The sequence below is a fragment of the Culex pipiens genome, chromosome 3, assembly GCF_016801865.2.
Source record: "Culex pipiens pallens isolate TS chromosome 3, TS_CPP_V2, whole genome shotgun sequence".
In the NCBI taxonomy this organism is placed as follows: domain Eukaryota; kingdom Metazoa; phylum Arthropoda; class Insecta; order Diptera; family Culicidae; genus Culex; species Culex pipiens.
In genome coordinates, this window is record NC_068939.1 from 172,504,700 (window position 1) to 172,518,795 (window position 14,096).

The 14,096-nt window shown below is 32.8% G+C and overlaps 1 protein-coding gene across 1 annotated transcript in view; it reads right to left on the reverse strand.

Moving 5' to 3' along the window:
* LOC120423524 (relaxin receptor 2-like) overlaps positions 1 to 7,643 on the reverse strand; it is a 92,921-nt gene extending 85,278 nt beyond the window's left edge. Inside the window, exon 1 of the mRNA XM_039587374.2 lies at positions 7,153 to 7,643. Within this exon, the coding sequence (XP_039443308.1) occupies positions 7,153 to 7,246 (94 nt within the window). The 5' untranslated portion in view covers positions 7,247 to 7,643. The remainder of the gene's footprint in view (positions 1 to 7,152) is intronic.
* Between the last annotated feature and the right edge of the window lie 6,453 nt (positions 7,644 to 14,096).

Consider the following 14,096-nt stretch of genomic DNA (forward strand, 5'->3'; position numbering starts at 1 on the left):
ATTCTTGAAATTCTTAAAATTCTTGAAATTCTTGAAAATCTTAAAATTCATAAAATTCTTATAATTCTTAAAATTCTTGAAATTTTTGAAATTTTTGAAATTCTTGAAATTCTTAAAATTCTTAAAAATATTAAAATTCATAAAATTCTTAAAATTCTTGAAATTCTTGAAATTTTTGAAATTCTTGAAATTCTTGAAATTCTTGAAATTCTTGAAATTCGTGAAATTCTTGAAATTCTTGAAATTCTTGAAATTCTTGAAATTCTTGAAATTCTTGAAATTCTTGAACGTCTTAAAATTCTTGAAATTCTTGAAATTCTTGAAATTCTTGAAATTCTTGAAATTCTTGAAATTCTTGAAATTCTTGAAATTCTTGAAATTCTTGAAATTCTTGAAATTCTTGAAATTCTTAAAATTCTTGAAATTCTTGAAATTCTTGAAATTCTTGAAATTCTTGAAATTCTTGAAATTCTTGAAATTCTTGAAATTCTTGAAATTCTTGAAATTCTTGAAATTCTTGAAATTCTTGAAATTCTTGAAATTCTTGAAATTCTTGAAATTCTTGAAATTCTTGAAATTCTTGAAATTCTTAAAATTCTTGAAATTCTTAAAATTCTTGAAATTCTTGAAATTCTTGAAATTCTTAAAATTCTTAAAATTCTTAAAATTCTTGAAATTCTTGAAATTTTTCAAATTCTTGAAATACATTCAATACTTTTAATACTTGACATGCTTGAACTGTTAAAAAATATCACTTTGTTAATATTCCAAACAAAAATATAACTGAGAAACAAAACTATTAAAAATATCGATTTTTAGTACATTTAACATTCCAACGCCCAAGGCTCCAAAAAAGTTGGAACGGTAACTTCAACTCGCTGGTTCTCGGGCATAACTCAACCAATCAAGATGATTCTTCTTTCCAGTGATTTGTTAGATGTTTAGATGATTCTAGAACTTTGCAGAACTTAATTCGATCAAATCTGTAATTTTTGCGATCAAAAACATCGTTCCAACTTTTTTTTTTCGCGTGTAAAAAAAAAATCGCCGAAATTTCCGCGGTGGCAGTCGTTTTAAAAAAGGTGGAACGATGTTTTTGATCGCAAAAATTACAGATTTGATCGAATTAAGTTCTGCACAATTTTAGGATCATCTAGACCTTCTTACAAATCACTGGAAACAAGAATCGTCCCGATTGGTTGAGTAATGCCCGAGAACCAGTGAGTTGAAGTTACTGTTCCTCCTTTTTTGGGAGGCTTGGGCGTCTGTGTAAGTTGGACATGCGTTGGGCGTTCCAGTGTTAAGGTGAGTAGTAAGTTGAAGTGTTTAGCAATACATTTTCCTGTGTTGCAGCTAAAACAATGTTACTAAGTATAAAAATATATAAAATATTATTCCAAGGAAATTTCCTTATTGTAATCCTTAATTCTCAAAAAAATAAAAAATAAAATGTTTTGCTGCAACTTTTGCATGCCCGACCATCCAGGAAAAAATGTAATAAGGCTTGGAAGTCAAACATAATTTTGCAAAATGGCCTCTGTTGACTCAAGAATGAGTGGAATAGAAATTGTTAAAAAAGTAAAGAAAACCGAAATATGACACAACTTTTTAGGAAAAAAATTAGAATGATTTAATTTCTACACAGAAAATTCATACAGCCTCAAAACTGCAAGAAAAAAAATGAATAAAGCAAGTTTGCTAAATTACATTAATCTCAAGAAATCGTTCTCTACTTAATTAAAGACTAAGTTCTACAGTCAAGAATGCGAGCGCATTATTGAGTTAATTACTTCCAGATAAAACATAGCTTTGCACAAAACTTTGCCTGCTGCATAACGGACATTTCCAAGCTGATCACACGGCAGGGCAGTCTATAGGAAGTTTCGCATTTCCCAGATTGAGTTTAACTTGGGCAAACTGGCGCGGAAACTTGAGCAAACTCCGCTCTCACCAAGGCTGCACCCTTCATTCACTGACTCATAATGTAGGGTTATCAAATATTAAATTGTTCCCAGGGCTTTATGAAAGGGAAATGGACAAAGTAGTGTCAAAACAAGTCCGCTCACCCTAGTTGAACCACCCTTCTCGGCTGTCAAGTTAACGAACGTTGAGCTGCCTGGCCCAACAGCTGGCGGCCTTTTGCCACATCGGTCATCGTTAGAGCTCATCATCGTTCGTGCCAGAACCCTGCAACCCAGGACCTTCAACTTCCGACGTTGGTCCATTCTCGCTTCCAGAGTTATTGCCGAGATATATTCATATTCTGGGTGGACCACGTGACGCACCACGACGACGTGCTGTTTATTGTTGCCCATTGGTTGTGCTGTATTGTAGTGTACAGCTGGTTTCGGGCTATTCTGAGAGCTGGCAAGTGGAAGGAAGCTTTTGACAACACGCGGATATGAGAATAAGCTGGCAGCCCTTCCGGACATTACGGTGATGAGATTATGCCACACCCCCGCATGAGCAAACCCTCATAGATACTGTACGGGGCGTGAAGAGAATAAGCTGCCCGGAAGATGATGCTGGAACTTGTGTGTTTGCGGTTAGGATAAACATCATTGTGAGCTGATTTGGGATAGGGATCTGCTAGCCAATTTTTTTTTCTTTAATCCAATTTCGATGCAAAAAAATAATCTTCTGCATCACATCCAGTTTACAATAAAAACACATTTCCCAGCTATTCACAACAGCATACGTTCCAATTAGGACCCTCAAGTGCACTGAAAATGAATGCATCGTTTAACATAGAATTATCTAATTAGTGTCGGGCTGCCACTCAGTCGCTCCACGAGGATCATTAATTTTATGACAATATGTTTCAAAGGCTATTTTTCTAAATTAATTTGTGCACCCTGCTGGTACATTGTGAAGGACAATGCATATAATGAGGTTTGTGCACTGATTATTAGCAATCAATTGACCCGGAAAGCATTGCATTTCACGAGTTAGTTTGAGCACCAACAGTTATGCGGATTTTTTTGCAAATATTTTGTAGTACAGGCTAATCTTATTTTAAGTGAATTGCGTCATCATGTCGTCCGTCGATTTTTGACGTTCCGACGTAATTTTTGACCTTGAATAAACAAAAACGAGAGCACGCGATGTAAACAGTAACAAACACGTTTTGTTTGGTTGACCATTCTGTTCATTGCTCCGAAATTTGGTTGAAATTGGTTGCCGGAGTCCCAAGTTATAATTACAAATGTTTACGCTAGTCGAGCTTTTATCGGTGTCAAACGCGCTCTGACCTGAAATCCCTTTGGCCAATTGTCGCACTTGCATCAATTTTCAGGCGACAAGATTGGAACTTCTTTCATATGAAAAGTGACAAAAAAAATCGGAGCTTTTTTGGGTTTTATTGAATATCTCAGGATTGAAATCGAATATTGGGGATTTGTGAAAGTCAAAAGAAGGCATTGTGAGCTGCACAAAATGGCGTTCTTTGGCCCAAAAGGCACGTGCGACAAGTTAGCACGACGGCGACGAAATGTAAAAAGTTATTAGGAGACCAGTATTAAATTTCATCGAGCATAAAATGTTGGCATATCAGAACTTTGAAGTTTAGTTAGTGCTCATAAAAGCAGGTTCAAAAATATATCTTAAGTTTTAGTAATTTCCACATTTCATCTAAAAAGTAGATTTTTTTAAAAATGAGGTTCAAATAAGTTCGAATTGTTAAAAAATTCTAGAAATGTTTTCATGGAAAAATCTTTAAAAATATCCTATTAATTTTGACGTCACGCTCGGCTTGAAAAAGGAAAATTGTTTCAGTTGAATAATAAAAACTATCAGCAATTCCCCATGAAAACAGCATGGAAAAAAACAAAAGTGCTCGGATCGGGCTCAAAATTTTTCGGGGGGTTCCCTGGACGAAATAATTAGACCCGTATTTTTTTGTTTGGTCATCAGGGTGACTTACGCTGTGTTAGGGTGGTCTGAAAAATTGCCATTTTCGTCGATTTTCGCAAAAACCGTTTTTTTTTTTCAAAAAATCATGACTCCTCGCCATTTCAACCGATTTCAATTGTCTTATACGCAAATGAAAGGTGATAAGTTGGCCTTTCAAAGAAAAATAATGAAAAGTTTCAAAAATCTAGCCTAACATATGAAAAGGGCGTATGAAACATTAAAATGCCGTTTTGACGGTGTCTGGACCAAAGAGCCTATGTCTGGAAATATTTTTATCGGATTCCCCGGACATTTTTACATAACATACAAAAAAAATGGGAGGAGTTCATTAACAGGATTCCGAGATATAATTTTTTTAAAATAAAATTCGTGTTTTTCGACGCGCCGCGCGCAAAAACCGGAAAATGACGAAATCGACAAAAAAAGAACAACTTATTTCACTAAAACTGCGATAACTTTAAAATTTCAGCGATGACCTATACATGTCTGGGTATCAAAATTTTCGTAATTTGAAGACGCAACTTTTGGTTTTAAAATTATCGCAGTTTTAGTGAAAAAAGTTATCTTTTTGCCGATTTCGTTATTTTCCGGTTTTTGCGCGCGGCGCGTCGAGAAACAAGGCTTTTATTTTCAAAAACATCATATCTCGGAATCCTGTTAATGAACTCCTCCCAATTTTTAGTATGTTCTGTCAAAATGTCCGGACACCGTCAAAAATGCATTATAATGTTTCATACGCCCTTTTCATATGTTAGGCTAGATTTTTGAAACTTCTTATTATTTTTCGTTGAAAGGCCAACTTATGACCTTTTATTTGCGTATAAGACAGTTGAAATCGGTTGAAATGGCGAGGAGTCATGATTTTTCGAAAAAAGTGTTTTTTTTGCGAAAACTGACGAAAATGGCAATTTTTCAGACCACCCTAACAAAAAACCCTAATGGCCAAACAAAAAAAATACCGATCTAATTATTTCGGCCAGGGAACCCCCAGAAAAACTTTGAGCCCGATCCGAGCACTTTTGTTTTTTTTCCATGCTGTTTTCGTGGGGAATTGCTGCTATAAAAAATAATTGTCTCAGAAAATCAGATTTTTTTATTAAAGTTGTTTTCAGAAAGATCAAAAAATCAAGTTTAATCTTTTGACGTAGAAAATCGAATAAATAGTATGTTTTATTTATTTCTTGCAACGTTTTTAAATTTGTTATAGTTGCTGAAAAATCAGCGATTTTAAGTAGAAAAAAAATAAAAAAGATATTTTTTTTCTTTATCTTTTTTTAAAGCTCGGAATCCAGATATCTAATTTTATATGTAATTAAAAAAAATAACGATTTTTTTTACATTTCCAAAGAAAATTAAAATGGCAATACTTTTTCAAAAAATCAACTTCAGGTGAATTTAAATGTATAAATATATTTGTTAAATAATAATTTCTTTACAAATGTTCCTGTATGTAATAAATTTAAATAGTCACAGTTTTAGTTTTTATTCAACCACAGACAAATATTTTTTTAAAGAAAAAAGTAAAAAAAGATGTCAAATAATATTTACAAAAAAATATTATTTGACGCTCCATTATTTTTCAAAGTACAGGATCATAACGCCGAATAACAAAGTTTGTAATAAATAACATAATATGTTATTGGCCTAGTATTTTCAAATATCAAAAAATGTTATTCCCAAGTTATTTCCGTCTGCTCGGGTATGCAATTGCCTCAACAATCAAGCCTTCGGACACCTAGTTTCGAGTAGGAATCTCGCAATCGAGAACACCAAGGCAATGCTGTAGAGCGAATAATTTGATGTATATTTATTTTTTTGATTTTAGATTTTTTTTTTTAAATAGCACTTGTTTGAGAGAATGCAAAAACTAAAAAAAAATAATAAAATATTATCCTTGAAAAAAAAAACATGCAAAGATGAAATCTAAGCAAACCAAAAATTGCTCTTGTATCTTATCGAATAAATTCACATATACCGTAAACTGGGGTGAGATTGATAGCCCGGAGTGACATTGATAGAAATTTAATTTTGCCACTTATTTTGATACAACCAATATAACAGTCACATTTTTGCACATATGTTCGGTAATAAGGTAGCCCTTAGTGCTAATATACTCAAAATTCTCATAAATGTTGAGCTATGAATTTGACGGGCATTTTAAAAATCTATCAAAGTCACCCCGGGCTATCAATGTCACCCCAGTTTACGGTACTCAATAAAATTGTGAACATTTTTTATGATAAAAAAATATTGTTAGCATCAAAGGTTCAAAAAAGCACATAAACTTCAAAGAAAAAGCTAATTCCTGGGAGAATTGCTAGAGTAATTCCAGTTGAAGTTTATATGAAAAATAAGTTGAATTCATAGCAATGTCACTCCAGTTTACGGTATGACGATTTTTGTTAAGTTTTGTTGACTAGAAAATATAATTATAGTCAATGGGCTGAAATCAGCAAGTTTTTTTTGTGTAAAATATAAAAATATGTTATTCTTGCAAGTATGAGACAATTTCCTGCAAGACAATTTCATTTTTATGCGCATGGAATATGATAACTGTAATCATTTAGACATATTTGGACATGGATTTAAAGAAAAACCAACTAAATTAACTCACAGTCAAAATATTTTCAAACGACTTTATTTTCTTATGAAGTTTGAAATACTTTTCGAATACATGATAAAAAACATGATTTTGAGATCTTAATTAAATGATTTTTTCACTTTGCTCAAACAAATTTAATTATATTCAATCCAGTTTGCTCACAAAACTTTGAGCAGTAATTGAAAGTGGCAAGTGCAAAAAAAAACAAGATTGATGAGACATCATTCCATCCCAACGTTTATTACAAACAACCATGCGTCTCCCCCGAAATTGAATAAGACCTCTGTTGTTTTCAAGCATCTATCTTGAATGAGCAGTATATGCCAGTAAACGCCAAAACGCCGGGTATATTTATTGCATAAACTAATCGTGTGCGATAAACACCACAGGAATCCCTTCTGGGCAGCAATTTACATTCCAGCTGGGCCGGCCTTTTTACGGGCATCGTTTCAGATAACTTTCTTTCGTGGTTGACGCAAAAGAAAATATGGTGTTATTTTAATAAGGTCAAATTTGAATCAAAAATAACATTTTCTAAAAAAAAAATCAATTATTTCCAAGAAAAATGATAATATTAGTCAAAAATATTTGCTTTTTTCACTGTGACCATCCATTAATATTCGTTTACTTCCACTTACCGCGAAATACGCAGACCACCAGCAGCAGCCAGAATCCAATCACGGCGTCCATCATTCGCCAATTCCGTTCGATTCCCGCCATCGTGCTGCCCATCGTCGAGATTGATCGCCCGGAATCGTTCAGAGATGAAAACTTGCCTCCTCACTGATGATGACTTTCATCGACTTCGTCTTTCGACCACATAATCTTCACTTGTAGGTAAAGAAGGTTTTTGAACTTTTCTCACTTTTAAAACATCAACTGCACTTTTTCCACCTTTTCCAACCACTTGAACATTTCCTCTTTGTTAATTAAGTGGATTCGCCATTCGTTTCTGGCCGCAGCAAATTAGCCGTTGAAGCTCGTTAACTTAATCTAACGAAGAGGGGAACAAAAATCCCATTTTACCTGTTCCACTAATCGAGCTCGATGGTGTAATCCAATTAGTTGGCTTACTTCCTCTGCGCTTGGATGAAGTCGTAGATCTGCTCTCCACAATTAATTTGTCATCAATTGTAGTGACGTCAGCACAGTTTCCTGAAATTAAAAGCGAGAAAAATTTATGAAAAATGAGAATTGGATCTGACTTACAGAGAATAACGTCGATTGCTTTCTTGATAAATTTATAACACCTCCCTAATTATTTCGTAGTTTGTCATCCTAAGCAAAGTTACTTTCAAACAAAGAAGAAAACATCTGAAAAACTTCTCCATCACGTAGGACGACGTTTTCACAGGAAAACTTGCCGGTTCCAAAGATAGAAGCACCCACGCTTCTATCGTCACCTGTGGCTTTAAGAGCTCACGCTACAAAAAGTTTACCCCGAATCTGCATTACTGTCAATGTCACGGCTCTTAACTCCCGCGAAACAAAGCTCATCCGGCGAAAGTCAAAGTCGGCAGGGAGGTTTTTTGGCGCGCGTTTTCTGTCATAATAGATAAGCTCGCTGACTCAGGAGTTGTCGCAAAAAGTTAAAGTTTTTAATGCTGCTTTGTTTGAGCTTTACATGTGGAGCTTTCCAGCGAAAGTGGTGTTTTCGCCTCGAGGAGCAAATTAAGCTAATGTTACGTAACATCGTCACGTTTAAGGGAAGGATCATTAGCGGGTATGTCCTTTAAGATTAAAATAACAACAATAGAAGTTGATTATTACAACGCAGGGCAACATTTCATCACGAATCGTTATATTCTACAGCTCACGTTACCTGTTTTCCATGAGAAAATTGGATTTTCATGGAATTTATTGATAGGATTTGGTACGACGCACGGTCCACTCTGGGATGGATGGTGGTCCGAAAGCAAACACCTCAGCCGCTCTGACCACCGGCATCAGTGACTGATTAGCTTACCACATGGACTCAATGAGGTGGTGCATCACAGAGTGGTTACATCATAAGGGGAAACTGTCGTGTAATACCATACGTTGATTTGGAAGTCTGAACTTTTTAAAATGATACAAAAGGAAACAATCATTTTTTCATCTCAAATAAACACGTGTCTAGAAACAAAACTAGAGGCTAACTAAAAACTGTTCCCTCCTAAGTTTGTTGTTTATTCGACATGTTTGCGTTATGGAGAAGATTCAATCCAATTAATTAATAAGACCATGCTTAAATCCACCACCTAGAATCTGGGATGCCATAGAGATCGAGGACTGGAAACAATGGAATGATATATTCAAATTAATTTAAGTGCTTTTCTAAGAAAATCTTACAACACTATAAATTTTATTCAAATAACAATGATACGCTAGAAAGCCAATCAAATATAGCGAGTAGAAGTAGCGAGTCTTAAAGTAATGGTAATTCCTTAACGATTTTTTTTTTGTTTGTTTCTAAACAACAATTTGTTGTAGCATTGTTTGACTCTGAAAAATACGAAGAAAACGAATTTGAAAATTTAAAAATCTGGTTTTAATGAAAAAAAAACCTTATCTTGATTGGTGCAGCTTAGAAGAGAAAAATAAATTTTCCTGTATAAGACATGTTTCGTAATGTTGAGTGCGTCACCAAATCGGTTTTTAAATTTCCCATAAAAGTCCCTTGGAGACCAAATTTGTATCACATCGCGAAGTCAAGCAAACAATCATCAATAAAAAAGTGAAATATGGAAAATGACGCATAATTTAACATTGGAATTATATGTCTATTGAGCAATTCTCTACCAAAACCGGAAATGGATTTTTTTTTTTTTTTTGATTTGGCTAAAACTTTGTGGGGGCCTTCCCTATGACCAAATATGCTATTTTGTGTCATTGGTTCACCCATACAAGTCTCCATACAATTTTGGCAGCTGTCCATACAAAAATGGTATGTAAATATTCAAACAGCTGTAACTTTTGAGTGAATTTTCTGATCAATTTGGTGTCTTGGGCAAAGTTGTAGGTATTGTTGAGGACTTTTGAGAAAAAAATAGGTACACGGAAAAAAAAATTGCAGATTTTTTTATCAACTTTTTTTTTACTAAAACTCAATTTCCCAAAATACGTATTTTTTGATTTTCGAGATTTATTGATATGTTTTAGGGGACAAAAATCCGCAACTTTTGAGCCATAGAGAAACATGGTCAAAAAATCTGCCGCCGAGTTATGAATTTTTGAAAAATAGTGATTTTTGGAAAAAATTGAAGTTTCATGCAAAAACAAGTTTGACATTATTTTTTAATGCAAAATTGAATTTGCAATCGAAAAGTACTTTACAGATTTTTTGATAAAGGGCTCCGTTTTCAAGATATAGCCACAGAAAGTTTGATTTTAGCGAAATTTTGCAGTTTTTCAATTTTTAAAAATAGTGACCATGAGTAACCATTTCTAAAAATATTTTTTTTGAAAAGTTCAAAAAATTTTCTATAAAAATGTCTAAGAGACATTGAAGATTGAACCTCTGGTTGCTGAGATACAGCGGCTTAAAGGAAAAAGAAACACGAAAATTGAAGTTTTCTAAGTCTCACCCAAACAGCCCACCATTTTCTAATGACGATATCTCAGCAATTAATGGTCCGATTTTCAAAATATTTTTTTCGAAAAGATCGGAAAATTTCACGAATGTTTCATGCATTAACATTGAAAATCGGACCATTGGTTGCTGAGATATCGTCATTAGAAAATTATGTGTTTTTTTCGTGATATTAAGAAAACTTCAATTTTCGTGTTTCTTTTTCTTAAAGCGGCTCTATCTCAGCAACCCGAGGTCCAATCTTCAATGTCTATTAGACAATTTTATAGCAAATTTTCTGAACTTTTCAAAAAAAAATTTTTTGGAGATGGTCACTCATGGTCACTATTTTTAAAAATTGAAAAACTGCAAATATTTCGCTAAGATCAAACTTTCTGTGGCTATATCTTGAAAACGGAGCCCTTTATCAAAAAATCTGTAAAGTACTTTTCGATTGCAAATTCAATTTTGCATTAAAAAATAATGTCAAACTTGTTTTTGCATGAAACTTCGATTTTTTCAAAAAATCACCATTTTTTCAAAAATTTATAACTCAGCGGCAGATTTTTTGACCATGTTTATCTATGGCTCAAAAGTTGCGGGTTTTTGTCCCCTAAAACATATCAAAAAATCTCGAAAATCAAAAATACTTATTTTGGGAAATTGAGTTTTTGTGAACAAAAAGTTGATTAAAAAATCTCCAATTTTTTTTCCGTGTGCCTATTTTTTTCTCAATAGTCCTCAACAATACCTACAACTTTGCCCAAGACACCAAATTGAGCAGAAAATTCACTCAAAAGTTTCAGCTGTATAATATTTACGTACCATTTTTGTATGGACAGCTGCCAAAGTTGTATGGGGACTTGTATGGGTGAACCAATGACACAAAATAGCTTCTTTGGTCATAGGGAAGGCCCCCACAAAGTTTGAGCCAAATAAAAAAATACAAATAAAATCCATTTCCGGTTTTGGTAGAGAATTGCTCAAAAACAAAATAGGCAAAAGGTAATGATAGCAGGTGGTAGAGTAAGCTAAATACTACCAGAAACAAACATTAACTAAACAAGATAAATGCAAATTATAGACTATAAATGAAACAAGAAAAATATAAACAAGAGAAGTAAAGTTTTTCGTAGAACAAAAGGTTTTTCAAAATGACCATCTAAACATGGGAAAAATAAAAAAAATCGAAAAAAAATTTGGCTAGTAGAGGGTGAATCAAGACTAACATTTTAAATGAGCGTAATATTGAATGTTTGACCCTTTTGAAATGTTAGTCTTGATTCCAAAATTTTCAAAAAAAAATCGAAAAGCTCATAAAATTTAACAAATGTTTTATTATCCAACAATTAAAATTGGACTATTAGTTGCTGATAAATTGGCTTCACCCAAAAGGTGAGAGATAAAATTTCAATTACTCGATTTTTTTCTTCTTCAAAGGTTTAATCTTCAATTTTTGTAAAGCAATTTTATTGAATATGTTTTGAACTTTTCGAAAAAATATTTTCAGGAATGGACACTATTTGAAAAAAAAAACAAAAAAAAACTGTAATTTCTCATTTAAAATTGGGTGTTTTTTGCGATCTCCTAAAACATCCCCAAAACACATATTTTTTATTCAATTTATCTGTTTTATTTCTGCATAGTTCTCATCAATGTCGACAACTTTGCCAAAGACACCAAATCGTTCAGACATTTTTTTTGAGCCACATTAAAAAACATAAATAAAATCCATTTCGGGATTTGGTAGAAAATTGCTCATTTAAAAAAAGTTTTAAAGGCCTTCTCTTTCAAATGCATAAATTAACGTTACCCGGGCAAACGGTAATAACAAAATTCATGCCATTTCAATAACAAATACTGTTAAAATAACAGAAAATGTTATGGATTATTCTTGAAAAATCCATTTTTACATAAGAGTTTAATAACAGTTTATGTTATCATAACAAAATATGTTATTGGTCTAATATTTATTGAAAGCAAAAACAACTTGGGAATAACATTTTTTGTTATGGAAGAATAACGGCAACTGTTATTGGGATGCTCGGATTAGTTGTTAAAATAACAAAAAATAATATCAAAGATTTGTTCGAAGAATAACTCAAAATATTATTAGTTTGTTTTAACAATAACGATCCGATAACAAAAAAATCACAACGACGAATAACAAATCTTGTTATGAATAACATAAAATTTTATTGGCAAAGTATTTTCAAATATCAAAAATTTTTATTCTCAAGTTATTTCCGTCTGCTCGGGTAGAGAGTGATTTTTTGCATGTTTTTTGCCACCTGATTTTTTTTAAATACTTTGAATTTGTTTCATTTCGAACTTTTTGCGGTGCTGTACACCAGAAGTTCATAAAAATTCAAAATATTTTTAAACGAGCCAACATATGCCAAAAAAGATTATCAACGCAGGAAAACGCATTTTAAATCGGTTTTAGTTGATTAGATGTCTATTTCCATTAAAATTTGGAAGTTTGATAAGATTGATTTTCCGAACCAAAGGCGACATATATATATTTTTTTTTTTTCAAATGTTTGCAACAGACAACAATTTTTTTTAAATGTCTATTTGAGCACCAAAAATCTTATTTTAAGCACTGTGATAACACTTATTTTGTAAAGCTTCATTACGACCAACATTTGAACATTCCAACGCTCTAGAAGTCTTACTTGGTTGAGTAGAATCGCTGAAAGCTCGTCATCAGACAAACACGAGTACGCGAGAGCGGTAGGAACAAACGGAATTCAAACCGCACTTAAACTAAACAAATCGCCCCAAGGACGGGTAATTGATTTTGTCTCTGTTTAGACAACCTTCCAACAGGTTGGTCACGGAGAAATAGCAGAGCTCGAATGAAGCAAAAATACCCAGATGTTTGATGTCTACGGACTACGCCAAGACGGAAACCAGAAGCAATTTCTGCAAGACATCAATATCCGATTCCCGGGCAGACGGTAATAACAAAATTCATGCCATTTCAATAACAAATACTGTTAAAATAACAAAAATTGTTATGGAATCTTCTTGAAAAATCAATTTTTGTATAAGGGTTTAATAACAGTTTAAGTTATCATAACACAATTTGTTATTGGTCTGATATTGGTTGAAAGCCAAAACAACTTTGGAATAACATTTTTTGTTATGGAAGAATACCGCCAACTGTTATTGGGATGTTCGGATTAGTTGTTAAAATAACAAAAAATAATAACAAAGATTTGTTCGAAGAATAACTAAAAATGTTATCGGTTCGTTATTTCAATAACAATCCAATAACAAAAAAATCATAACGACGAATAACAAATCCTGTTATAAATAACAAAAAATGTTATTGGCCTAGTATTTTCGAATATCAAAAAATGTTATTCCCAAGTTATTTCCGTCTGCTCGGGTTGTTTACTCTGCAGCCAATGGTCAACAATGGTTTTTCCCCTTCGCATCAATATATAGTGTATAATTTTTATTCTATTTTTCACACGATTCATTGTAAACAAAACTGCGAATGATGGAACGATTGGTTTACAAGAATCATAACCGAAATGCTTATATCGCTGCTGATTGTTCTTTGTTCCGTGGAAAAGATTTCCCGAGCAGACGGAAATAACTTGGGAATAACATTTTTTGATATTTGAAAATACTAGGCCAATAACATTGTATGTTATTTATAACAAGATTTGTTATTTGTCGTTATGATTTTTTTGTTATTGGATTGTTATTGTAATAACAGTCTAATAACATGATTAGTTATTCTTCGAACAAATCTTTGTTATTATTTTTTGTTATTTTAACAACTAGTCCGATCATCCCAATAACGGTGTGAGGTATTCTCCTATAACAAAAACAATTATTTCAAAGTTGTTTTGGCTTTCAAGCAATATAGGACCAATAACAAATTTTGTTATGATAACATAAACTGTTATTAAACTGTTGAGCAAAAACGAATTTTTCAAGAAGATTGCACAACACTTTCTGTTATTTTAACAGTATTTGTTATTAAAATGGCATGAATTTTGTTATTACCGTCTA